The 27,999-nt window shown below is 37.7% G+C and overlaps 2 protein-coding genes across 2 annotated transcripts in view; both read right to left on the bottom strand.

The window, feature by feature from the left end:
- LOC128889862 (uncharacterized) overlaps window positions 1-5,583 on the bottom strand; it is a 166,497-nt gene extending 160,914 nt beyond the window's left edge. Inside the window, exon 1 of the mRNA XM_054147896.1 lies at window positions 5,574-5,583. The gene's annotated coding sequence lies outside the window, so the exon portion shown is untranslated. The remainder of the gene's footprint in view (window positions 1-5,573) is intronic.
- The window catches only part of LOC128889851 (WW domain-binding protein 11-like), a 33,291-nt gene continuing 5,300 nt past the window's right edge, over window positions 9-27,999 (bottom strand). The window contains exons 3-9 of the mRNA XM_054147874.1: window positions 22,156-22,187; window positions 21,588-21,675; window positions 19,740-19,819; window positions 10,503-10,546; window positions 3,739-3,799; window positions 3,298-3,344; window positions 9-2,693 (exon numbers count right to left, since the gene is read on the bottom strand). Coding sequence (XP_054003849.1) covers window positions 1,894-2,693; window positions 3,298-3,344; window positions 3,739-3,799; window positions 10,503-10,546; window positions 19,740-19,819; window positions 21,588-21,675; window positions 22,156-22,187 — 1,152 coding nt within the window. The 3' untranslated portion in view covers window positions 9-1,893. The remainder of the gene's footprint in view (window positions 2,694-3,297; window positions 3,345-3,738; window positions 3,800-10,502; window positions 10,547-19,739; window positions 19,820-21,587; window positions 21,676-22,155; window positions 22,188-27,999) is intronic.

Below are 27,999 nucleotides of genomic sequence, written 5' to 3'. Positions count from 1 at the left end.
TTTGTCGACAAAAAGCGTTGCTTCTTTTCTACATTTTTCGTCTTAAACCTCTCCCTAAGATTCATCTCCGGACAAGTATGGAAATGCCGTATTTTTAGACAGTGATAAATTGTGACAAGCAATATGTTTAAAAACAAGAAAAACAATCAAAGATTTATGTTGATTCAATAAACTAGTTGCGATTGATTTAAGTAATTATTGCATCATCGGGACAAATTATTAAGATTAATGGATTTGAATTGAGTCTTGTTCGAGTCTCGTCTCGATTTCGAGATGCGATTCGAGATCGAGATCATATATTCGAAATTGTCGGAAATTTGAGATCGATATGGATGTTTCGCGATTTTTCGAGATCGAGATCGAGATCGTAGAAATCTCGTTTCGTCTCGTCTCGTACGCATCACTAGTGCCGATGACTCTACTCCCACAAATTGCATGAAATTAAAGATGCGAGTACTTAGTTCAATGGTACACTTTTCAACGTGCACGCGTGGATTAATTAGGAACATATGAAAATGTACATTAATAAACTAATGTTTTTCTGTTAACGGTGTGTATTTGTCAATGTTCAATCTTACACGCGTGTCGATTACGACTCCCACAGAAAGGCCACGACTGTATTCGCGTCTCTTGTCCTCAGTTCTTACGTAAAACGTTCTATTATGCATTATTTGATTATTTAAATTCTCACACGTACGATACTTGACGTAACATAAACTTTCAAACAAAACAAGTCCCCGTCGCGTCGTAGCTTAATCCACGAGCAATTACATCAATTACGCTAATGTATCTACGAATGGAAATGTCGATGGGTAAGAGAAAGTGAAATTTCTTACAATGTTGCTCTTACGTGTTGAATATGGTACATTTTATGTTGTCGTCTCAATTGAATTCTGTAAATCGATGAGAAATTCGAAGAAGTCGAACCCGGCAACACGGAATGATACGAAAGATGTCGTCACATCTATAGGATTGCCAATTTCAATAAATTCTTAAAAAATTGAGAAGAAAAATAGACAAATACGTCGCACGGTGCTTAAATGGCGCAAAAGAATTCAGCGTTGAAAATGCTTAATAAAGGAAAATGGAGTTCGAACAAAGGGACTGTTTGTCTCCTGCGCTAAAAGAAAAAAGAAGTATATTTGTACATATGTATATTGTATATATACAATTAACATAATCACAATCTTGATTATGCTGCTACAAGTTCCGTGCATTTTCATAGATACAAAGACTGTTGCTCGTGATTCGAATTTTAATAATAAAAGAAATAAAAGAAAATTTTTTATTTTCAAACACCTGGTTAACAATAACAACCCAAAAGAAATTGTTTCAAACGGTTAAATCCCATTTTCATTAAAATTTGCCCGATTACGTTCGCTATTGGTGTACATCTTCAACTATATCGTGCAATCAATCCCATACCTATCAAGACCACCACATCTTTAACACCGACGAACATCTTCCTAACTGTTATACCTCTTGCTCTATACGTACAAAAAAAAAAGAAAAAAAAAAGAAAGAAAGAAGGAATTCTATTGAAACAAGCGATCCCATAGTTGCTCCCTCGAGTGGCAAGCGCTGAATCATGGTACACGCCTTTAAATACTTATCTATGAAGAGACAAAGTTGAACACAACATTCGTTTACCGACAAGGTGCATTTATTTTTGTCAACGACGAATGTAGTCTTTTAAAATAGTGTCAGCGCACGTTGGAGGACGCGACCGTCTACAGGTATTCTCTCGCGTCCCTCTGGCTTCGAATCAGAATAATTACCGTCGTCGTACTATCCCGCGTGGTCGTCGTTGTCTATACTCTCGACAGACGATGGCGAATTCACGGAATATGTCGTACGGTTTAAGTAATATTAAGCCTCCTAAGCGGCACGTCGTCACTTGTTTTGATTAAATCGTCCTTTGCTTGGCCGCCTTTGGGGGCTCGCGATAGCCAGTAAGTTCTCTTCGAAGGTGTCCAACGTGAAGTCCTGCTCTTTTGCCACCTTGGGTAGCGTCTTGTTCGCCTGGTTGCCTCTTCTGAGCAACCTCGTCGACGGTCCGACGGGATTCCTGGCGGGTGACACCATGCCGTTCCGTATTTGTTGTTTCCTCTTCTGCGTCTGGAGCCTCTTCAGAACGGCGGGCCTCACTGCTGCGGGTGGCGGTGGCATTTTCGGCGGTGGTAACCGCGGGGGCGGCGCTGGCGGTAGTCCGGGTAGTCCAGGTCCTCCGGGTGCTCTAATAGGACCCAGAGGCGGCGGGAAACCTGGCAAAGGGAATCCTGGCCTGGGTGGCGGTGGAGGAATGACTGGTCTCATCGGTGGCGGTCCGTACCTGAAAGGTCTGGGCCCGTACATAGGCGGAGGACCTGGTGGCATCGGAGGTGGGATTGGAGGCATGGGACGGAAGCCTGGCGGAGGACCGCCGAAACCAAAAGGCGGGGGAGGATACGCGCCGTCTTTGGCGAAACCCCGTCGCAGAGGCACGAAACCAGGGGGTCCCATCGTGTATGACGCTGGTCTGCCTCCCGGTCGCTTGAACGACGAACGCATCTTTCTGGGTGTTTCTGGCGTCGATTGCGGTGGCGAGTCCAACCTGACTTTGCTTGTATCTATCTTCTTGTCGCGTGGCGTTTTCCTCAGGGCGTTTAAGTATATCTCGCGCTCTATAGGGTACTCACGTGCCTCCGCGAACGCTGCAACAGGAATACATGCTATGGAGGCATAACCTATAACAGACACGAATATCGACTCGGGCGAAGACTTCTATAGAAAACAGTTGATATCTCAATGATTTCTGTCTGAAATGAGTTGAAAAAATTACCGGATGAACTCGAGAATATACTTAAGATAGTCTCGAAGTGAACAGAAAATTAAGTAAATTTTTCTCTGTAAGAAAAAAATCGCGAGAAACGCTTGATACGGTTTCCCTGCTTGCGAAATTCTTGCGTAAACGAGAGCAATGTTTGACGCGATTTTTGATTATGTGAAAGCGATTTTATGCCCCATCATCGGCGCTGCGCCTAACGCTTCCGTGAAGTCTTTTCTCGGTTCGTGTATTAAAGAAATAGTACACTTCCAAGACCGTGTGCTTATTGTTTATTAACGGGAGAACTGTAAATTTTTATTCTAAAAACAAGACTAATAGTTGACGATAGCGTTCTTGAGATTTAAAGAATTATTTGAGTGTATGGGAAAGCTGAAATCTGAAACGACAATTAGGCGAAAGATTTGGCAAACAATCAAAGAATAGCAATTCAACGTTGACATATAACATATACAAAGTTCTATGTTACCTACCTTTTAAACATTCTCCAAGTTCCCACCCTAACTGTTGTACAAGATATCTGTAATAATTATAAATTCGTTTAATAATCAACATAGCTTAATAAATATTCTCTTACTGTAATGTACATAAACCGATCATTTAACACGATGCGATAGTTGCAAAAAAGTATGTGCACATTTGTAAAGAAATTGAAATTTTTATTTTATAATTACGTTATGGTGATTAGTTACAAGAAATTACAAGAGATTCATCTAATTGACGATATCGCTTGATAAATACTTACATATTTTAATGTATATAAATCGATTATTCAACACGATGCAATAGATGTAAAAAGAATATGTGTACATATATGTGTGTTAATTTACAGCTAAAATCAGTAATAGCCGACTTTCCAATTCGTAATTATTTTAAATCGTGCTAAATTCAATTCACGAGTGAATCATACTTACCTGCAAATAAGATATCCTGAACGATTTATACCATGCGTGCAGTGAACACCAACAATATCTTCTGGAACAGGAAACAGAAACATTCTTCAAATGGCAATTTATTTCATGCTTTCCATAATTAAAAATAATTGTTTGATAATTAGAAATATCTCGTACAAGGGATAACTATACAATACATTCAATATATTACATCAATTACATAGGTAGAATTACCAATTCTTAATTCAATGTAAACATTCATTCGTATCCTTTAAATAATGAAATATTTAAAGAATTTTAAACAATTAATTATACCGATACAAAAATTATCTTCAATTTTCTACAAGCTTCTCTATATTAAATAAATGATCTTAAAACTCCATTTAAATTGAATATTAATATAATTCTAATCGTGTATACTTCACGAGAACGTTACATATACAATGTAAATAGCATTTAAATTCGAGCATGTAATTAATTGTTAAGTTTAATGAATTTGAATTATGTCCTGTTCGAATGGTTTAAATAAATCAAATGTTTTCTCTGCATAGTACTAGAGTTAGACCTCTCTAAATGTCACTGCCTCTGTCTCTCTAAACGTCGTACACTTATTCCATCCATCTTCAAAAAGGCACCTAATAAATCTAATAAATATATGTTTCTCGTTAAAAAAAAAAAAAGAAAAAAAAAGAAGAAGACAAAAAAAAGAAGACAAAATCCGAAAGGGGTCCGCGCATATGTAAAGCGCTATAGAAAGCAACGACGATGGGTCACACGTTTCGATGGGAATCCCTGTATCTCGAAACCACAACGCCAGAGTAAAACGTATGCAAGGATGTTAGCATTTCAAGATACTTTATAAGATTCGGCGAACAAGATAACCTCAAAGAGAACCAAGCCCAAAATATTATAAGAGCAGCGCACGTAAGGCGAGACGCACGATTTCACGGGTCATCAATTCAGCGTTGGTCAGAGGGGTCGGCACCTCTTCAGGCCCAGCAAGGGGCTGATTATAATATTACCGCAAATTACCAGCAAAAGCTGCGACGAATTCACGACGATTCGTGACTCGAGCTGGAGCGGGTCACGGCGGCACTTTCGCCAGGGCCAACCCTAATGAGAGTAGTGGCGTAATTGCCATCGTCCCTACTACCTCTTTCCCCGGTCAATTTCGTTCTTCATATTTTACTTTCATTGTATATAAGTGCGCGGCACTTTCGAGCCACTTCGTACCCCTTTACCTCGAGTTACACTGAATTAAGTGGCCATCGGAGATCATGCGATATGCTGTTTGACCTTCGCGAGCCTCTTAAGAAGATCGTTCGCGGAAACATGACACCATTTGTGCGCAGGAGCGAGGACCGTTTCAATCCTCAACAATAATATTCGAGACGTTCGCTAGCCGAGTCGATTAACTATACTTTTTGTATTTCTTTTAATTTTAGTGCCAGTTTGAATACTTTTCATGATAATAACTCTGTGCTGTGTTAGGCGTCGGTCTCGTTGTCACAAGTCCCAATCGTCACGATCAAGTCGTTGCAGCGATGCACATCAGATGTTTGTTGGAATTTAATTAAATAATTTTCAATGCTTGATTAAATCGTACCTTTCTACGTTCAATGTAAATTTTCTTAACAATCACCTTCGAGACCATCGAATGGACGTGTCTTTTTAGCCTGCGAATACTACACGACTTACTTTAGAAGCCAGTTTGAAGGATCACAATCGTCGCAATCAAATCGTTGCAACAATTCAATTCAGACGTTTGTAGGAATTTAATTTAGAAGCGAGTCTAAGAAGATGTTTAAGTAGACCGAACGATGAATTATTCCTCTGAATTTCTAAAGATCTGTGACTTGTTGATACAGTGTCCAAGTTAGTAAAATTATCAAAGAAAACACTTGAAAGAGTGAAGCTAGTGTCGTTTAAATTTGGATAACGCTATTTTTTTGTTCTATCTTGCTTGATAAAGGAGCAGGTAACCTTTAGACAAGCACCATGGGACTTGCCAAAATGATCACAATTAATTCTGGCAAAATTATAATGGACTACTCACCTAAAAATATTATTGTCTTTCTAAGGACCCATTAATGAGAGAGTAATTGTTTAGTGTACGTTTTATTCCTACGTTTTCTTTATGGGACAAACGAGAAAAAAGATGACACGTCGATCGTTGAGCAGTTTCAAGTATATGTTTGGATATATGTTCGCAACTTCGGGTTAGTATCGCACGGTTTGTGATCGATTAGTTGTTTCAACGAACTTCGTGCGCGTAGTAAGACGGTTGTCTCCCATTGGCAATAAACTTTTCTCAAAGAGACGACCCAGAAATGTATGGATAAATGACAGTTTGCGAGGCTTGAGAGGAATTCAAGCGTGGCATACGTATTCGATTAGAAAGAGAACGCACGTGTATCACAAACTGCACAACTAATTCCATATTCCCCGTTTTGCACGTACGGGACGAGCAAGGTAAGCTTATTCCACGTTCTTATCTATCACAGGGTCATCTCGCTTCTGCATACGAGGCAACATACGTCTTGCAGAAGACAGGAATATTCTGAGAACACGTCGGCATCTAATGTGGATCTAGAGCGAGCACCCCCGCCGAGCAGTGAGATACTAAGGCTGGCAAATAAGCCGATCCTCAGAAAGATTGCCAATGACCCACGACCTTCCTGATGCACTGTATCGACTTTCACAGGCGATTAAGTATCGAGTAATGGGTACCTCTCGCTCTTGTAACGCCAGGACTCCGACATTTGTAATTAATATCTACTAAGCCGTGACCGTATTAATATCTTGTAAGTAATACCATATTCAATTTGTTGTTTTATGAGTTCTGTAATGCATATTCTCTTCAACGTGTCTGTTGTCTTCGCTATCCTAGCCTTCTGGGGTCGCGTGACTCTTTATTTAATTCATTTTTCGAGTTACAGAATAATCATTGGACCGTGGATGTTCGTGCAAATTCATATTTTTATAGATACATGGAAAACAGAAACTTAAACTGAAGTATATGTTTTCTTATCTAAATATTGTATCGTGTATTATAGTTTTTCTATTTTATACATTTACGCATTTGTGAGCATTTTCGTATAGTTTTGTGTATTTAAACGTTTTGTAAATACAAAACCTACTACGTGCTGTCCATACTTTAAGACATTCTGTATAAAAATCTATTAATAAACATTCCAATTTTAAAGTCACTTTTTGTCTCGTGCGTGTGTTAAGCGTAATAATAATTGCTTAATATTATTATGCAATTATTATTTAATAATAATTTGAAACTTCGAGATCCCAGTAAAATGAATATCTCCGAATCGATTAAGCATTTGTAATATATACAGTAAAATTTACTTTCGCTTAAATATTAATCATACAAGAAGTTCTTCGGTACTTCAATAGATACTGTATTTCGAGGATCTAAATTAATCTAAAAGATTCACCTGGCCGACGCACACTGCCTAAGCAACAACTTTTACTGCAACCCCAAAAACAGAATTCTGTAATGCGAACTTATACATAAAATTAAGGTACACATGCGTGACTATTCCATTACAAGAATCGACAAGCAAAATTTATTGCTAACTTGGAAACTCCTGCAATGATTAAGATTTATAGTCAAGGTAACCAATTCGATGATAAGGAGTCTCACGCGCAATATATCTCGGCTATCTAAGGTAAGCCTGCTCAACAAAGAGAAGGGAAAATGCATTTTCCTCATCCTGTGTCCGCTAAGTACAGATACGCGAGTGTCTCGCGTGTCTCGTTATAAGACCGATGACGTTACAGGACATTTGCGACATTGTTATACCATTGTTGTTCTCGAGGGTGTGGTTTAGTGATCTTTCACAAATAAGTGCCTCCAAGAGCAACGAATTGTCCATCTTTTAGTGCTCCAATTATTCTACGAGAACTTCGTTTCATCGTATACGTGCACAAGTGAAAGTCAGTGAATTCCAAGGAGATTTTTCTCTAGTATCTAGATCACGCAATGGCTACCAAAACATCGAAATTGGATACACAGAGATGCACACCCCTTGTAAACGTGGAGAATTTAATTTGACGAGGAGACAAAAGTGGTTCTAGTGGAGCGCACGAGCTCATACGAAGTTAGTTTTCGTCTATACCCGCGGGACGTGGAGGCGAAAAGAGAAAGAGACAGGCAGAGGAGGAAGCAGCGAGTATCGCATGCCACTCCCTGGTGAACGTTAAGGTTGGTTTTCGGGCTACTAGAGTAGTCGTGAAGAACGACCCGAAGCGACGTGGTTAATGTGGCAATATGATATATGTATGAGCGAGAGGTACGTCGGCTCAAATAGCCCCTGGCTCCCCTTTCGTGTTCCTGCGTCTCCTAGCAAGAACGTAAACACCGCTGGGAATATATGTAAGAGCCGTTGAAATGGGGGAAGGAGCTTAACGTCCAGTACATAAACACAAAAATATTCGCCGTGGACGCTCGGAGCGCAAAAGGCTTTTCAGTCGACCGATTACTGCCGCCTTAAATCAATCCGACTCGTACGTATCGCGGGCCCGGTCACGGGCGAATACGATCCTGAACGTGCATCAGGCGCACACAGGATCAGCCAGTGGAGAGTGTTACAGGAGACGGTGGATGGATGCAAGACGATTAACGACATCTTGCATTCCGCGGCCGATAAATCACCAGCCACTGTAAATGGACTCTGCTTACTTATCTCTCATGAGTACCTGCGAGAAACGCCGCTATCTGAGAAATTACAAGGGGCTATTGGGACGCGTGTGCCCCACTGCTAACCGCGAAATATTGTATGGTGGCTACTGTACACGCGGTATCCACGGTTCACCCGAGAACTTGAGATGATAAGCGTGGGCCTATAACGAGACGCAATTTACAGGAAGATCTAAGATCGACGGTGTCATTATTCAGTTCCGGGTTGAAGGACTGGTGGTGTTGTAGTGAACACGGGATAAGCCAAGAGAAAGTGTCCTTAATCAGTCACCTGTGTTAGACGAGTATACTCGTCATGCGTAAAATTTAGGTAGCTTAGTTTCTCGTTTAATATATGTTTATGTGAACCAAATAAGTAAATATTGGTAATAAAATTGTCAACTTGAGTCATTATATAAATCTATGCAAGCTGAAATCTTTTCCTTACACCTTTTGGCTCGAAAGTTATTTTTAATAATAACAATAAGAAGAATGATAATATAATAATAATTTTTGTTGATAATAGCACACATTCTTCGAGGGAAAAATGGTCACTCCCTAAGCAGACAGGAAACAATGATTATTTAATCGAAGTGTAATGGAAATCTTAGCGAGTAGACCCAAGCTCTTAGCTTGTAAGCTTAATCATTTGGGTCATAATCCAAATCTACCAAACTGATATCTTCTTCTTCTTCTTCTTCTTCTTCTTCTTCTTCTTCTTCTTCTTCTTCTTCTTCTTCTTCTTCTTCTTTGTATCTCTTAATTTAAAAGTAATTTAATCTATTACAGTACAAACAGAATCCTCGTGTTTCCTTTAACTCGTTAGTTTTTTACTCCAAAGTTAGATTTTTAACCCAAATCTACCAAGCTGATATCTTCTCCCTCCTCTTCCTCTTCTTCTTCTTCTTCTTCTTCTTCTTCTTCTTCTTCTTCTTCGCATCTCTTAATTTGAAAGCGATTTAATCTGTCACAGTACAAACAGAATCCACGTGTCTGTTTTAACTCGTTACTTTTTCCCAATAATAACATACACTCTTTAGTACATAAACGTTACAAAACATACTACATATTATTGGTTACGTTTCGTACCAAGTATCTTCCAATCTGGTCTCGTTAAGAGAGTGGACAGTGGCCGCTACCAGGCCAACTAAGTAAAGTCTGAACGAGAAGAGAAAAAGATCGAAAGAGGGCTGAAGGAAGAGAAGCGAATACAAGAATGAAGAAAGAGGAATGCTCGAGGAAGCTTTCTTCTCTATCAGTTGATAAACGGCGGCAGATAATTAACAACGCCCTGGTATATGAATATACGCGCGTGGGCGATCCTTCGCTCCTCGAATTTTGTTCAGATTCGCTGGCTGATCGTTCTGGTCGTCCTCGTTCTCCGTGTTCCCTTTCTCTGAATGGTGTAAACCAAGCTGCGTCTAACTGGTAAAATAAGCAACGACTACCCTGAGGTCATTTTATGGGTTACCATTAATCTCTTATGAAACAAAATGGATATACAGCTATATGGATCTTCAGTTTTCTTTCTCAAATCACTGCTAGAAACGGGCGCATCTCTGCAAGACATTTTTTATAATTGATATGCAAATTATAGAAATTAGTGAAATTACGTTGTAGAGTTTCCTTTTATGAAATCATAAAATTAATAATCTGTATGGATTTTTCATACTATTTCCAAATTATTCTTTGAAATGACCACACCTGTTCAAGATATTTTTGTACGATTACCGATTAATTTGAAAATTACGTAAACTAGCGAAATCATAACACAGAGTTTTTAATAAAATCATGAAAATAACAACGGCTTTGTTTTCTTTTAGTAATTGCACCTTGAGACGAACACACCTGTACAAAATACTATTTTTGAGATTATGTAGTAGACGAGGCTGTGGAATATAAGAGATTTAAATTAATCTTACGAAAACATAGTCACGAAAATTGCACTTTCTAATATATACAACTTCACTACACCAGGGTATTTGTCAATTAAATTAAACCGATTTTAAGTAAAGAAAAGAATTCAAGCGACCGAATAATATTGGAATAAGAATCAACAATATCGATAACGTTACACGTAGAATGCGCTCACCTTCGCCGCACGCTGATGTGAAGTCATCCATCACTTTAAAGAATCTGAAAGTAAACAAGATAAATATATTTACTTCTAAAAATCTGATGGGTGCTTATTCTTAATTTTATAAAATTGCGCAGTTAAGATTTTTCTAAAAGGGCCTTCTATCTTGTAATAAAACACAAACGATTTCAGATACCATCCGATATTTTAATTTGAAAGGAAAGTGCACGAGAATACAATTAAACGTGACAAAAGATTCTATCCTGGCAGGTGTATGTTTTAGAAAATAAAATCCTGAATTTGAATAATTACGTGGAATTATTTTATTTTATACCTATAGATATGACGTTTATTTTCGAATTTACTTGAAATAGCCAATGAAAGATATTCTGTTGGCATGAATGGTTCGAATCTCTGTTTGAAATGCATTTACGATGAACTTTCACAAAAGTTGCCAGCCATCATCGGACGAGAATAGGGTAGCTCAATTGTGCTACTCTATAGGAGCTTAATAGGACCGTTTTAGCGCCGTTGGACCCTTCTACCTTCGAAGCGGGCTCTCTATAACACCGATTAGTCTAACACGATTATACTAACTCACTCGCTGACTTACCAGACGGTTTCCACCATCGTTCAATATCGATAGATTATAGGAATAGGGATTCCTACCACCTATTATGTGACCCAACGTATAATGACCATTAAGAACCAGAGACTTTTCCCACTGATGTTCATGGATAATCATATACGAGATGGTACATTATCAAAGGTGTATTCCAGTTATTTATAAATATCCACCGCAGGAAACCTATCTCTTCCTTTCTGATCGATTCCACGATTTTAATGTAGAAAATACTTAACAAAACGTTTGCCAAGTCGAATGAAAATAAGTTTAAGTGGAGAATTCAAGGAAAATATGAAGGGATTTCCAAAGGGAACTTTAGAATTTTATCTTTTTTAATAATAAAATACATGATAATAGGGTATTGAATAGAACTCTGTTAAAAGATACAAGTGCATAAATATTTGTACTGTTTTGCAAGGTGTGTAGGTACACTCAATATGTCGTCGAGGAAGAGTGCTGTAAATGCTAGAAATTACATTGGCTTGTTAACAGAAATATTTTTCTAGACTTCAGAATTTTCTAGTTTAATAGCAACATAGTCAATGTCAGCAAGCTGTATTGAAGTTGAGAATGTAATATTGCTATAAAATTAAATTCTTTTTGAATGAATAAGGGCACCGATATTTTTACTATTTTTCAAGCTAAATATACTAAATTTTTTGCTAATAACTAGACTCGCAAACGACACCATCTCACGTCACGTTTAATTGCACAAATGTGCACTTACAATTAAAAAAGAAAATTCTAAGACTCTAATTGGAAAACTTTTTTACTGTACGTATTAAGATTAATTTATGTCATCGCGCTGATACGAATCGGTATAAACGCGTGGGGTATTCAGCTTAAGGATGCAAATGGGTTAATTTAGCTTATAATTTCAGTGCACGAATTCCACGAGCTCTCAGACCGCCCACAGTAGAATACCGAACTGGATTCCATAACTTGTACGCGAACACGAGAAGTAAACAGCAGTAATTAGCAAGCAATATGAGTAATTACCTGGTATTTGAATTTCTACGTGATACCACTATGTAGCATTAATTGAATGATGTGCGATTTTATTAAAAAATAAACCTTTCATAATCTTCAATAATATCTTTAATATTAAAGTGGTTAACGTTTATCAAGTGCATAAAGTTGATTAATGAAACATTATATTGCAGAATAATGCTGCGCAAGATAAAAGTACAACAAAACAACGTATCACTTCAAATTAAAATTTATATTAGCTGTATACGAGTTCAGAAATAAAGGGAATCAGTATAGTAGGGTATAGGCTGAGTAATAGTCACTGGAATCGTTATATTTTTCGATATTTAGAGAGATGTTAAAAAATACAAGTTCTCTCATTTTCATTTAGGGAAGAAATAATTCCATTATTCACGAATCGTTCCATAATGCTTGGAACTACGAAAACTATAATATTCTATAACACTTCACGAGGAGACGCATCTATCATGCAGGAGTACAGTGGATCCTGAGAATGAAATATCGAAAAATGGCGGTCAGAGATCCGCTTGCCGCGGCGCCAGAGGAACATGAAAAATGACGAGCGTTAAATTAATTTCACCTCGAATTTGAATTACAGATTCGACGCAGACGTCGATGTGTCTGCCAATTGGACTTTTCCCATAAAAAGAACCAGCTATCCAGAACGAGCCACATCAACGTCCTCGTTGTCCCTGTATCTTTTGTCCTCGTCGACAAAAATAAAAAAAAATTTCAGCATAAAAAATGGATGGACACAAATATATTTGATCTGGAATAATATTCTTCCTATTGAACCTTTGCACTATCGTATTCCCTTATATAAAACGACGAAATAATATAATTTCTCGAGATCTACATTTGAATATTTAGAGACTCAGAAAAAAGGATGTTTTAGATTTTTTTTAAACTAACCCTTCCTTCTTCGCGAACGTAACACTTTCTGTCTATACTTCATGGCAACAGCTCCTCTTAAATCGAATATCTTAAACGATGTAGAATGATTTATTACGAATCACTGTCAATTCATTTCGGAGTCGTTCGTCTTTAAATTTTTCTATTTGCTTCTGCTCACCCTAATTTACATGCTCGCTATACTATTCATCATTTACTAATTCGTCGTTTGAAATTTGAAACATTTGCATTGAATGTTATCGATCGATCGTTAAAGGAAAATGCGAGTTTAATTGAATAAAATATTAATACGGAAAATGTAGTACGATGAATGAATCGCGACCAAAGGAAAGACGTTTGTCATAAACAAAATCACCGGTTCGTCGTTCCCCGAATTCCCTATGCAAATTTACATTTTCCTTGTTGCGCGTTGCGCGTTCCAAAGATGAGAACCCTACAAAAAGTGTGTTTCGTTGTTTACATAAAGAAAGTCTCGCCCAATAAAGACAAGCATGAATAACAAACACGTCGAAACGGAGCTTCTTGGCCTCCGAGGAGCAATATTCGGTCCGCATAAATTCAGAAAGGCTTCAGAGGTGTAGCACGTCACGAAGTTCAACCGAAATAAGGAGATGCTCGTGAAACCACGAAGAGACATTTATGGCAGCATGATAGCCCAGCGCAAGCGGAGTTCATTTGAATAAGACCGCACGGTGTGTGGTCCCCTGATCATTGTACGAAACGCGCTAGAAATCATCGTCAGCGAACACTTATTAACAACATTGCAAAAATTCCATAGGTACCAAAAGTAAAAAAGAACGAAACTGTATGCAAATTCGACGAAGCGAGTTTTAAATAGCTTGGACCGTTGCGCGTCCATGTAATTATTGCGAGGGATGAGAAGAGCGGGAACTAAAGTCACCATTTCGTTATTTTCTAAATTGTTTATAAATTAATGACACGTCTTGAAAGTTCGTCTTTACTCATTTTTACTTGCAGAAATTAACGAAAGCACTGAAATGCTTCTTACTTAGAGCACTGTCTGTCCGTAGTAAAATCGAACAATGATTGCAGTTCGTGCGATAACAGGGTAGATTCATGTCATCGTTTTGTTATTTTAGAAATGATTCACAAATTTTCATACTGCTCCCTTTCTATACTGGTTTCACTGGTGAATTCAAAAAATATAGTTAAAATTGTATAATGAACATCCACGTTGAAATTTCGTAACCCCGACATGTAATTTTGAATGCGAAATTGCTAGATATCCGAATGAAATTAGTGTCAAATTTCAACTGAGCAGTAAAACAAGGCGGCTGGTGGATGGTATGATAGTTGAACGCGAGATTGTACTTGTCAAAATGTGACACTTTGATTTACCTCATCTGTAATACCTACTTTCGTTACAAAAAAAAATTCAAAATTAAGTGTTTCGCGTTTATAACAGCCTGGAAAGTAGTGGGAAATGTGTTCATGCGACAACGAAACACAATGCGATGAAGAATATGCCACTGCACGATCAGAATTTGATCCGTACGTAACTTGAATCTAGTTAACCCTTTCTGTTCAATATCATTTTGAACGTAATTTTTAAAATGTTTGTACCATAGATCAATTTCTGGCGGCACGTCATGGCGGACACCTGCAAGTCAAGGGATTCGGGATCAAGTCACCCCTGAATATTGTCCGCCTAGTTGCCTTTCTCCCGCGACTCCGAAACGCAGAGAAATTCCATCTGTAGTACCAAGAGCTCCACTCAGAGTTTTGTCGAAACGCCCAGATTTATCAACTGGACTAGCAGTGGCACGTCGTTTAACATGTACGCGAAATTTCACTATATCCCTATAAATAACCATATGCAGTAGATCCCATAAATATTCGTACCCTCTATGTCAATCGAAGAAATTTGACTAAATTAAATAATAGTTTCGATAATACCAAATGAATTCATATATTATATATTATAAATATGTATATGAATAAGCTTACACATGTATACATTTATATATACATCAACATATTTATACAAACATACACTTGGAAACATTAAACCTACCATCTAATTTAAACGAATTTCTTCAATAGGGGGTACAAATATTTATGAGACTGACTGTGTAAACCATCTTAACTCTAACAATGTGCCTGACAAAATTAGATATTAAAAATGCAATCAATTTTGATTATTCTGTAGAATCAATCAAGTGTTAGAAGCAAAAGTAAATGTATTTATTGCTTGCAGATGATAGTTCGTCAGATTGGGATGATTCGCCATATGACATAGATTCCTTTGGTAAGAGTCACTTTTAGTGGAACATATTTTAATCAAATTCCTACCCTCTTTCTCTCGCTTAAAAAATATAGAAAATAGATCTGGAATAAGCCAAAAACTTGAATCGTTCACGTTACCAGTCTTGCAACAACAACCAACCATCTTTTTAAGTAGCCCACTAGCAAAGAAATAAATTTGCTCAGAATTTTAATACAACAAGTTGGAAGTCACTCGTTTTTACGCTTGCAGAATAAATAAGAATTTTTAAATAAATTTGCTCGTTCAACAGGAGATCTAAGCAGGCAGCTACGAGATGCACAGCTCGTTTCCTCTAGCCGTCGTACTCCACCTGAACGAGACAAAACCTACACGGTACAATGCACACGACCACCTCCATGCCCACCTGCTATAAACAGACAATATGCACCTAGGATGACTAGAATGACACCCTGTGGAAAATGTCTAAGAGTATGCTTTCGTTTAGATTAATTTCTACCTGTCCATTCAAAGCGATTCTCCATTTAACCATTCACTTTTGAACAGATGTAACAACCCAAGAAGATGGAACAAAATGGCAAGCAAAAGCTTCAACTGCTGCCTAGCTAAGATTCGAGACTCCGTTTAAAGTACGATTATTGTACTTGCAAAAGACACGTGCTAAACCCGCAAAGAGAATTCTATTTTCAAACAGACCGCGAAGCTTCCCCGCTTAAAATTATTCAAAAAGGTATTGTGACGCTCGATCGAATTAAATTTCAATAAAGCGCGAGATCCGTGTATATCATTCGAATTTGTACGACTCGTGTAAAGCGGAAGGTAGATGAAAGGGTGGAGAAACGTGAAAGCGAGAGTGTTTGGCAGTGTTTGGAGATGTTTAATGCATAGACTCTCTGATCGTAGGTTGACGAATGGTTGACCACAGTTTATGCGTGATTGTGTTCTTAACACGGTCCCAGGAACCTCGAAGAGATCCCAGAAGTACTCTGCAAACATTCTGCTCGACTGTTTTTCAATCAGGGTCACATTTGCTTACGTATACGAATAACCGTTTGTCCTCGACTTTGTCCATTGCCAACTTTCAGGGTCACAATTTTCTAGGGACACAAAATTCAATGTCGTATTAGACGTTAATGTATTGTAGATCTCGCGAAAAATGTTTGTACACTGTGTACAATTATACATATAAGTGCCAGAAACGATGGAGGTGAGCACTGTTGGTTCAAGATAATTTAATTCTAGGTTTTCATCCAGCAAACTTGCTTCCTTCAATTTTTGTTATGTCTAAAAGGTTAGACCTGGCAATTTAAATTTTATTTTATATATGTCACTTATTAGAAATATTCTAAAGACCTTAAGCAGAAAGAATATAAAATGAAAATCTATTTTTAAGCACCCTCAAAAGTTAATCCTCCTTAAATTGTTTCTACTTAAGATTAAAATAACTCCTTCAAAAATGAAATTATCCTGCTCGAATTATTTCTACGTACTCTTTGAAAGTTATCGAAGAACTATGGATATAGATTTTGTGATCCAATTATTTGTTTTCAAATTCATTTATAGGCCATTTAATTCACCCCCAAAAACCATATAAAAATACGCATTTTCAAAATTTTGTATAGAAAATTGCTGATAGGTCATTTTCACATAAATTCCTCCTCTTGAAGACTCGAAATAATAAAATTCTAGATTTCAATCCAACAAGCTTGTATCCTCCAGTTTTTACTTTTACCTTCAATTGCTGTCTACATTGCTATCATATTTTTCTAACATAGTCGTTCCATTACAGCTATTCCCCTATTTGAAGGTTGCTTGTTGAGAATACTTCTTCTTGGAGGTAGCTGATGGCAAGTTTACGTAATGAAGCAATCGTCTGGGTGGTCCCACGCGTGAGACGCGTTTCTAGACATCTTGGCGATGCTACCAAGTTGGAAAAAAACAAAGGTGGACCGAGAGAAATTTTGAAGACGACCTGTAATAACGTTGGTCGAGTCCATGGTCCGAATTAACGGCTTCAAGATTGTGACGCAACGTCCTCGTATCATGAATACGAAGGGACGTAAAGCATCTTTTACCACCCACAACCGCTTCCCAGAGCCTTTCTCCTCATGACAACGCTGTCATATTTCGTCTCTCTCACACAGCCAACGTGATATACGTCAAAATATTTGAGGAGAATTAACCCAGACCTAACCACAAATCCAATCACGGATTCTTTCACAAGATACACGTTTCTCGTATGTTCCTGAAAATTGATGGATAATTGCCTACGCAATGCTGCCCATCTAATTATTACAATCTCTTTATATTGACGAAGGAACACCGGAGTTAAAAGAAAAATAATTTTTTGAAAATGTCTCCACCTGGTTGCCAAAAATCTATTTAAATTTGTTTATTTTAAGAAAGAAGTACAGAAATTAAAAAGAGTGAAGAGTCTTTTATAGATTTTGATTAACTGAATTAGAATCAGTTAATAAAATCTTCAAACTTGAATAGCATGTAATTATTATTTCAGATAATAAATATTCTACCGTATTTTTTACTAAAACCTTTTCCATTATCTAAATAGATGTCTGTATTAATTTCGATAATAAAAGTCCCGCCATATCTCTCAGCTGAACTTGTTCGAAACGACGTGCCGAAAGTTGAACTTCTTTCGGTGTTTTCGCGTACACCCTCGATATCAGCCGTGCGTTTTCTTGTATTTGTGGAATATACGAGCATTGTCTCGCCCTACAAGACAGAGAACACGTGGAAACTTATGTTCAACGTCTTGGCGAATAAAGACGTCGTTGGTGAAGCGTCAACACCCACGTTTCTTGTCGTACATTGTAGTGGAGTTGCCTCGAGTCCTCAAGGTACACGATTCGAATGCATTTAGGGAACCCGAGTCCGCGTATTGTCAACAAGACAGTGAATATCGTGCAACTTGATCTCCGTTAGGTGTATCCTGTTACGGTGACTCGCGTGGCTTTAAGTCAAGTTGAACACACGCTCCGAACCGAACTATAATTGACCGAAAGCGTCCCACTTAATGAGAATCTTTTAATCCGCGAATATATCTAACCTCATCGAGTATATGTGTATCAACGTACGCGATTCTTTCATTAATTTTTCATCACTCTCTCAGTACAGTATTGGTACGCTTCATAATCGAGAACAATGATATAAGAGATACGTACAAAAATAAAGGACTTTTGGGAAACATTTTTTTATTTGATCGATAGGGGGTGCTCTAACTTGGAAATGGGAAGAACTACAGGTGATTGATGTTTACAATGATATGTTCAATTTTGTAATTGAAAACTATGGTACGAGAGACACCTCAAGAAGTGAGCGATTTTTACGAAGCAGACAGTTGTTTATTTAATTAGTTGAGGGTGCTTTAATTAGTTGAGGGAAAATTACAGGTGACAAATGTTAACAGTAATGTATTCGATTTTACAATTAAAGACTGTAGGGTAAGAGACGGCTCCAGAAATGAAATATTTTTAGGCAGTAGAATTTTATTAGACTAGAAGGTTGTGTTCTATCTTGTAAATGAGGAAAATTACAGGTGACAAATGTTAACAGTAATGTATTCGATTTTACTATTAAAGACTGTAGAGTAAGAGACAGCTCCAGAAATGAAATATTTTTAGACAGTAGAATTTTATTAGACTAGAAGATTGTGTTCTATCTTGTATATAAGGAAAACTGCAGTTGACCAGTGTTTACATTAATGTATTCAATTGTACAATCGAAGACTGCGGCATAAAACACAGCTCCAGAAATGAAGAAGTTTGAGAAAGTTGAAATTCTGTACTTGATTAGTAAGGTGTGTAGTTCACTCGAAGAGCAATAAATGAGAAATACGAGTGGCATTAAATAAAATAGGTGGTTAACAGAGCTCGTACAAGAATTTCATGTCGAGTTCTGCTCGCACTTCTGCATACGGTTTGAATGACCGAGACGCCCACGATAGATAAGCAACTAAATGATGTTTTCAATGGCACGACGTCTCAGCGCCATGGCGCTACCTGTTACACCTTGGAGTCTAGAATTTCAGGCACGAGTCTCTCCTTTCATTCCCATTTATGCGCAAGCATTGTTACTTCCATCTCGGATACAACTGACGATAAGCAGCAATTTCTTTGATTTACATGTGTAATAAATAATGGATATTCCTGAACTTTTCAAGAGAGGAAAATCATTTATTTGAACCACTTCATGGTCAAACAAAAAGCACTACTTTATAAAGTATTCTCCAAAAGTGGCTTTAGGACTCTGTTTTTTAATCGAACAAAAATGGGATATAATTGATACAGTACAAAGAAAGAACAAGATACTAAAGTCATCCTTGGAAAATCTTATAATTAGTAACGGATATTCCATGATATAATTATTGACATTGGGACGAACTTTTAAATAATTGACTGTGAAACAAACTAAACACATTATTTCTTTAAATCAAAAAATTGTGAAAGGAAATGTTACTTACTTTTTCACCACGTCCATGGAGGGTACCTCCCGCCCACGTACCATAATCTTCTCGTATTGTACTCCAGAATTTGTGAATTCCTGAAGCAAAATGGTACTGGGAATATATAACTGAACGTTTCTTATTTTTTAACGATTGCAGAGTGCGTTTCCAAATATTCACGTAATGGAACCTGCCTTTATGTCTTTCTATCACGCGTTACTATCATTGTTATTGCAAAGTGTAACACACTTCTACTTCGATACTCCGATAATCAACATCAATGTACGTCAATAAAAGAGAAATCATTTGGCAGAGCTAGGTAAAATTTAGAAAAATAATATATCACATGCTATTTTAAACAGCAAGTTCTTGGACTTTTAACGAAATATATTATACACAAAGAAATGACAAAACTAAAATACAACCGTAACAATTACCAAACTGAAACACTCTTGATATAAAAAATACCGTTGAGAAGGGTGCTAAGATTCCTACAAAAAATCTGTAAGAAGAACTACAATTCTTCGTCTAAATTAACGAATTTTCCCATTTCAGGCAGCGCCGTTCACAAGTTTAAAAATCGAGCGTTCCACGAACGACATCATTATCTATAACGCGCTCTAATTAGGCGACACCAACGGATTTTCGTTTTAATTATCGACGACCCGCGGCACCATTGAGGCCGGAGGTGTTTCAATACTGTTAAAATATTTTCCCTTGTAGATCCCAGGCGTCTAGTGGCAAATGACCATCCAAAAGGAAAAAGAAAAAAAGCTAGGAGACAATCGAATAGTCCCGACTCCGGGACTTATTAATATAATTGATCGGTCCCAGGTTGTGACAGGCCTAATTCAGAGAATGGACACACGAGTGGTCGAGTCGTCGGCAACTCGGCTATTCCCGAAATCTAATAATATGTTCATTAGCCTCTTGCTCCCCCACCCCTCCGATCCCCGTTACAAATTAGTCGGGCCCGTTTGACCGCTTTTAAATACCAAATAAAGTCGGAACTGACCCAGAGGTAATATTAGGTTCTTGGTGAAGGAGCACGAGGTAAAGTGAAAAAGGTGGAAAAAGGGAAGAGCAAGGCTGGGGTGAAAAAGAAAGAGAAACGATAGAGAAACGGAGATAAGTGAGCAGATGAACCGTAGGCAAACATCTTGGATATACAGGGTGTCCTGTATAAAGTGTTACAGACTGACTTCTTAGAAACTGTGGAATATCGACTTCGTTTTTAGATTATTTACATTGCAACAACATTTTTTTTTGGGGGGGGGGGGGGGATGATTGTCAAAGAGAAAAAGGGAGTTCTTGAGTCTGGGTTTTTTTTCTTTTTGTATGGAAAGTGGCTCTAATTTTTTGTTACTTTGTAAATTTTCTGAAATTGAACAGTATTTACATGAACAATTTTTTTTATTTAAATTACACGTAGTTGCGAAGATGTTTTAATACTGCTTTCGGGAACTTTACTCTTCGAAAAGATGGATTTATGGCACTTTAAAATGAATAACACGTGTGTAACATGAAATAGAGATATGAGAGTAACAATGGCTACCGACTTGTTTTTTAATTTAAACGCGAGAATGATTTCTTGCCAAGGCTCAATTGAATAAATTGTAATTTCCGTCACCTCGAAATCATCAGAACAAGTAAAATCCAAAAGGGGATTTAGGATTCTACATTTTAATAACAAAATACACCTGTCACCTAGCTCCTTGGCCTATCGTTTAATTGTAATCACGTGTATTTTCATTTTAAACGAATTCCATATCATACGTGTTTTATTAAAAAATCCTACAGTCCTTTTTGGAAAAGACTTTTATTAGACTAAAAGGAAATCCGAATGTTATCAGTGTGTTATCTCACCTTCTCGTCATAGTAACGATCCGTGTTCGTGAGGTCGACGATGTACTTGAGACGTGGAAATGTCTGCACCAGCATCGACGTTGTAAATCTGTAACAACAAACATGGCGGAATTATAATGCGCGCATCGAGCATCATAAAACCTAAGTGTGACGTCTTTCTTCGGTGGTTAAGGGAATAAAGAATCACGTTCCAACTCCAGAAGTGCTCTTATATTTAAGAGCCTTCTAAAGACTGCGATTTGGACGATTCTGTGCAGTGGGTGTAGCCATAATCATAGTACAACCGAAATAGGGGTGGATTCTTTTTATCGAAATAAATGAAAAATTTAGAGTAAAGATTTTTCATGGGAATCTTCGTTTAGAGCCAATAGAGTTTTAATATTTGTTATATAAGATACTATTAAGTTAATAATTGTTTAAAGCATTAAAAGTTTTCACATACTATTGGCAAATATTTTAGGGGTTGATTCCGAAGACGAAAATATTTGAAATTGAGTTTGAAAGTGCATTTGAAGTAAAAATACTTGAAATAAAAATAAAATTAAAAGGATTATGCTGTTCCACTCACCGTTTGTCCGGTTCCAAGTTATTGCATACCGCCTGCAACGAGAAAAAAGAAAAACTGGTCAACTAAATGAAATGATACGCGAAACAATTAATAAATCTCGAAAGTGTTCTGAGCTTTACATGTATGCGTTCAAGATACCTTATAACGAATTCTAGTGGTTGTGTTTGAATAAGATACGATTCTAAATACTATACTTTCCGAACAGAAAGCATATAAAAATCTTTGATTACTTCTGAAGTATTACAATACTCGTAACAAGTATAAGAAACAATACTTAATAAATAGTATATACACAGAGTATTTACCTATAATGGCAAATATTTTAGGGCATAATTGTCTGCATAAAAATAAATAGAGAACACCTGCAACGAGATGCAAGTATAACACAAGATGCAACTGCATTTCTGTTATCGTTCTCATCGTTCACTCCAAACTTCTAAATTTCTTCGCTTCTTTTATTATTTATTTTTTTAATAAACGATACACTACTTAGCAACTTACGCTACATACCATGCTGTTAGGAAATTCTTATTCAATTCCACCATTTGGAAACGATTGACACAACGAAGTCGGATGTGCCACGGTCTATGGATACTTTATCACCGTAGTTTGGATAGCAAAAATCACAAAACGCGTAAATTGAAAGTTTCTTCCTTTTGCTTGCAGGATCGCACTCGCTATGGGTGGGCTAATGGTAATTAGGGGTTTAGACTCCGCGATCCGATTGACTGGGCGGAGAGATCCTATCTACGGATGAGTGCGGAATGAGTATCGGTCGCATTAATAACGGGCTCGTGGTATGGCTTTTGTATCCAACCATAATAATCCGACGTTGACTAGGCGTGGATCTTTCTCGTGCCCTAATGGTAGCGGTCTCATAGTTGCTTCCACCATAGGAACGCGTAATCCCATCACAGTTTCGTGATTGACAAGCGCGACTACGTGCCCGTCAACCTCTCATACGAGATCGTATACATTTAATAGTAAATGTGAACAATCGATCGAGTGGATATAAAAGTACGAATATACGAGTCTATTAAATGTAGTTATTACTGCGAACGAATAGTTCCATGGTAATAATTGGCTGGTGTATACAGAATATTTAGCAACTAGTAACAAATATTTTCGGGGATGATATTTGGTACGAAAACAAATGGAGAACTTTGGAATAATAATATTCTGGTACTGTAATTTTGTAAGAAATAATATTTTGTAAATACAAAGGTAGTACGGATAAAATATTTACTAATCTTTAGCATATCAATTATAAGATATTCCTCGTCTGCATTCGTTCAATGTAACATGCAATGTAACATTCGACAAACAATGGCAAAGGAAATTTTCTTTTCTTTACTCGAGATTCGTGTCGTAAGCTTCAAATAAAATGCTATTTATTGGACATACACGATGTAGGCCTGTGGCTATTCTTACTGTCCTGTTGTGAGTTGGCTTTATTATTATTAGTGTATGATATTTGGCTGACCCGTATACAGTTGAACCATATTCTATTTTTGTTCCTATTAATGCCCGATATGTTTTTACTAAATCATCTGGTCCATTCCCAGTCGGTAGGACACTTTCTTTTTTAGAGAGCATAATAAATGACTTATGATATAACCAATTCTTATTCCATTCATTTTAAACAGATGGTGAACATCCTCGAAACACGAACGGATACATTAATTGTAGAAATTAATTGTATTCCCTTCTAAAGTAACTTAACAATTTATTACTATTTATTACTCTTTCTTTTTTAGAGACCACAATAAATGACTTATAATATAACCAATTCTTATTCCTTTCATTTTAAACAGATGGTGAACATCCTCGAAACACGAACGGATACATTAATTGTAGAAATTAATTGTATTCCCTTCTAAAGTAACTTAACAATTTATTACTATTTATGACTAAACTGCTCCATCCAAATTTGATCCTGCAAAAATGATTCACGTGCTGCGTTATTTCATGAGAAATTGAAAAGCACCAATTATTCCGAAGTTTCAATAGCAAGGTAAAAATTGCAAAAACGTTTCAGCTGCGAGTTAAGGATCGCAAGGAAGCGAAGAGAAAACAGAAACAGGAAAGAAGAGATAAAAGGGGAGCAGTGGACGCTGCCCACCCACAAAATTGACTAACCCTGCCTCCGCGACAGTGGCAGTTTATTTTTCCTTGGGATGAAAGCAGGATCTCTCTGCTGATTCCACCATTCAATTTCACGATCCTTAGTCTAATATACGACCGCGTCTAAATCAGGATTATCGACCGACGAGCTGCGCCTCCATTGTGAACCATCGCGGCGATCCGCGCGTGTGCCCGCTTACAAGCAGCCTTTTCATGAATCCACATTCCCACCACTGTATCTTCCTATTCGATGCTCCACAACTTTCCTTAAACTACGCACGCAAAATATTATCAAAACTGGTACACGGTTTTCCCCTAGAATAAATATTATCTCTTCAGAATTCCCTTTAGGAGTAGGAATCGACTTGGAATTTCATTGCTTGCGATGGAACAAACTCCCGTCCTCATTGAAAGTGATATAAATCCATTCGTAACGAAAGAGGTATTATATTATATTTCCTTTATCATCTAAAAAAAAATTATTATTAGATAATAAATATCTCTCGATAACCTCATGCAAGAAGAAATTGGTCCCGTACTCGAATACTCCAGTAGACCGAGTATAAAGGAGAAATGTGATTAAAGTACGAATAAAGTTATTATTATTATTTGTTGTCTAGTTGTTTTACTAGAAATTTTGCCACAACGTAACAGAAAATATTTCCCACTAAAATTAAAAGGAAATATTTCAGTAAAAACCAATTTCAAATAAGATATAAGTTTAAAGTTGACGCTGTGTGTCACGATCTGCATAACGTGTTATTATTGAAAGCAGTATAAGTCCATCGGCACCTAAAAAAATCTTCCTTCAACAATTTCAATAATCACCATTGCACGCTAAATATCTCAATATCTTAATATACGAATAAAATAACTCATACGATTTTAAAAAAAAAAAAACTCTCCTAAGTACTTCTTCAAACAAGCACTCCAATTAATAATGCTATCGAATGTACTTCTTCGAGATACACTCTTTACGGCTCCGTCGTAAACGTTATCTTGCGTGCCGAGAAGCGAAGTCGAAGTTCGTAAGATTCCATCTTGGTGCGCTCAAGGCCAGTAAAAAACAATTTTATTTCCGAAAAGGAAATAAATTATTTGGCTCAATCGACGCCTAATTTTATGCAACCGGGTCGCGGGATGGACGCGCAGAAAATAAGATAGCAATCGGTAAGAAATTTTGCAGGACGAACCGCACAACATCGCGACCACCATTAAATCATATATTTTTTCTCGCGTCAGCCTCAAGAGACTCGTGCGCAAATTCGCCTGTTTTTATTATAAGGGAAGGCTTTGATCGCGCGAAGTATGGTTTTTATACACTATAAAACATACGTTTTATGTAGTGTGCGTAGTATATATCATACGACGCTTCGCTATAAATTACACCCGATTGGCCACGTTCAAGGAAATGTAATTTTTGCAAAAACCCGTTCCGCGGGATTATCAGTTGCTTTCATTGAGCCAGAAATTTGATGAAAAACAACCGAGTCGCTGTAGGTTGGCCAGGAAACAGCGAATTTAACACTGTATTGTTTACTGCATTGTGGAAATTGTTATCGAGTAATAGAAAATTATTTTGGACTCGAATCTGAAACGAAAGTGAAGATTCAAGAAACTCTACTACTGTAGCGAGTAAGAGGCGAGCAATTCCAACAAGTGGTGGGAGACACCTTGGTCTCAACCTGATAGACGTTGCTGCACTTGGTACGCAATTGTAGCATACTAAACTTTTGCGTGTTAAAAATTGCCGACAACACTTCGCGCATTAAACACTATGGCAAAATTTGTCTCGACTCGATGGACACTGCTGTATTCGGTACGCAATCGTAACAAAGTAAAGTTTTGTATGTAAAAAATTATCCACGACAGCTTACACTGTGCGAACAATGAAAACGATGGTCCAGAAGCTTTAAAATTCAGACCTGCGATCGAATAAATAATAAATTTGAACGGAGACGAATCCAGCAAAGGCCCGTTAGGGAAATGGCGCGCGACGTAGGCGTCAACCAACGGTAGGTATCGATAATATTTATTGAGAATATTTATGAAGGGTGCGTTTTCATGCTTTCACGGCGAGTAGGCCATAATACTTGGAAGGTCCTCGCCTCGTCATGCGAACTGCCGTGAGAAATTTCAGGGAAACAATCGTGAGAGGCGTCCACGAATTTAAGCGTGAAGATATTGACGTCACAATGCCTTCTTCTACAAAGGAATATTATCAAGGATGTAGGTGCGAGAAATTCGTGACTATAATTATCGACGAAGGGAGTGAGTGTGCTCGGACCTTTTTTACGCTTGGGAGGACTTTCAAAGACACAACCTAACCCTGGCATAACTCAGCTTAATACGGACCTAACCTGGACAAATTAAAAAAAGATATCATTGGTAACTACTATCAGTCGCCAATAAAATCTGTTTAATTTTTGAAAAACAAATTCGGTAAAAATTGTAAAAATTGCTACCAATGGACAATGCAATCTTTTTAATTTTTTAAGAATAGATTGAGAAAAAATGATAGGAATTGCCATTAATGTCCAAATGAAACCTATTTAACTTTCGGAAAATGAATTGAGAAAAAATTGTAGGAGTTACTATCAATGATCAATAAAATCTATTTAATGTTTGAAAAAGAAATTGGGAAAAAATTTGTAAGAATTGCTACCAGTGACAGATACAATCTATTTAAATTTTTATGAATAAACCGAGAAAATAATCAATTCGGAATTACTATTAATGAATCTACTTGCACGCGCATCGTGTCATAAAACGAATTAAAAATGTTATTACCCAACAGGTTTACAAACCTACACGTACGATGATAATTTTGGGAGTGCGTTCAACTAGTGCAATCGTTATTATGCCATAACGGGTCAGGCATTAATCATTACGGCGCACACACCGCCAGCAAACGGTAAAATGATCAATTCAAGGTAAATAAATGATTCGACGAGTGATTAATGGATATCATAGCATTACACGCGTGTATGTTTCACGGAACATCATAAGCGAATGCATCGATAACCATTGTCTGTCTGTTACAAGCAAGAGTACCCTGATCGACGAACATTGCCACGGCTAAACGACCTTCGATGCACAAAGCGGTTCGGACGATTTCTCTGAAATTCCCTCGAGGACAAGAACCAAGCTGAAGAGAAAAGCACGAGGAGGACGGGAGGGGGGCAACTCGCGGGAAGAACATTTTGTTGCACGAGAACGGGCAATGGTTGTACGGACTCATATAGAACCGCATAGGAATGCCATATAGACTGTTATATTGCTGCCGCCAGCTGATATATGCGCGACATTATCCGTATCCACTTACTTCCTCGTTTGGCAGAAGATTTCAAGCGATTTAAAATGGGTCACCTTAGCTAGGCAGACGTGAACAACAAAGGAACGTGTCGGAAGTGACACTACAAGATCCTGATATCGTTTCGTCCAGAAAAACGCGAGTACAGGGTGTCCCAAAAGTCGGGGAGGAGCCGGAAATGGGGGGTAGCTGAGACGATTCTGAACAACAATTTCCTTTGCAAAAATGTCGGATGGGGCTTCGTTACGGAGATATCGAGAGAAAACCTCGACCAATCAGAGCGCGCGTAGACCGTTGGAGCGGCCGCGGTAGCGAAGGCTACGCGCTAGGCGGCAGCGTCAATGTCCTTCGATGCACGTTGAGTCACTTGTTCGCGTACAAGCGCGGCCGCCAGCGCGTAGCCTTCG

This window comes from Hylaeus anthracinus, unplaced genomic scaffold, assembly GCF_026225885.1.
Source record: "Hylaeus anthracinus isolate JK02 unplaced genomic scaffold, UHH_iyHylAnth1.0_haploid 11997, whole genome shotgun sequence".
Taxonomy (NCBI): Eukaryota; Metazoa; Arthropoda; class Insecta; order Hymenoptera; family Colletidae; genus Hylaeus; species Hylaeus anthracinus.
This window is presented reverse-complemented; position numbering and strand designations above follow the sequence as displayed.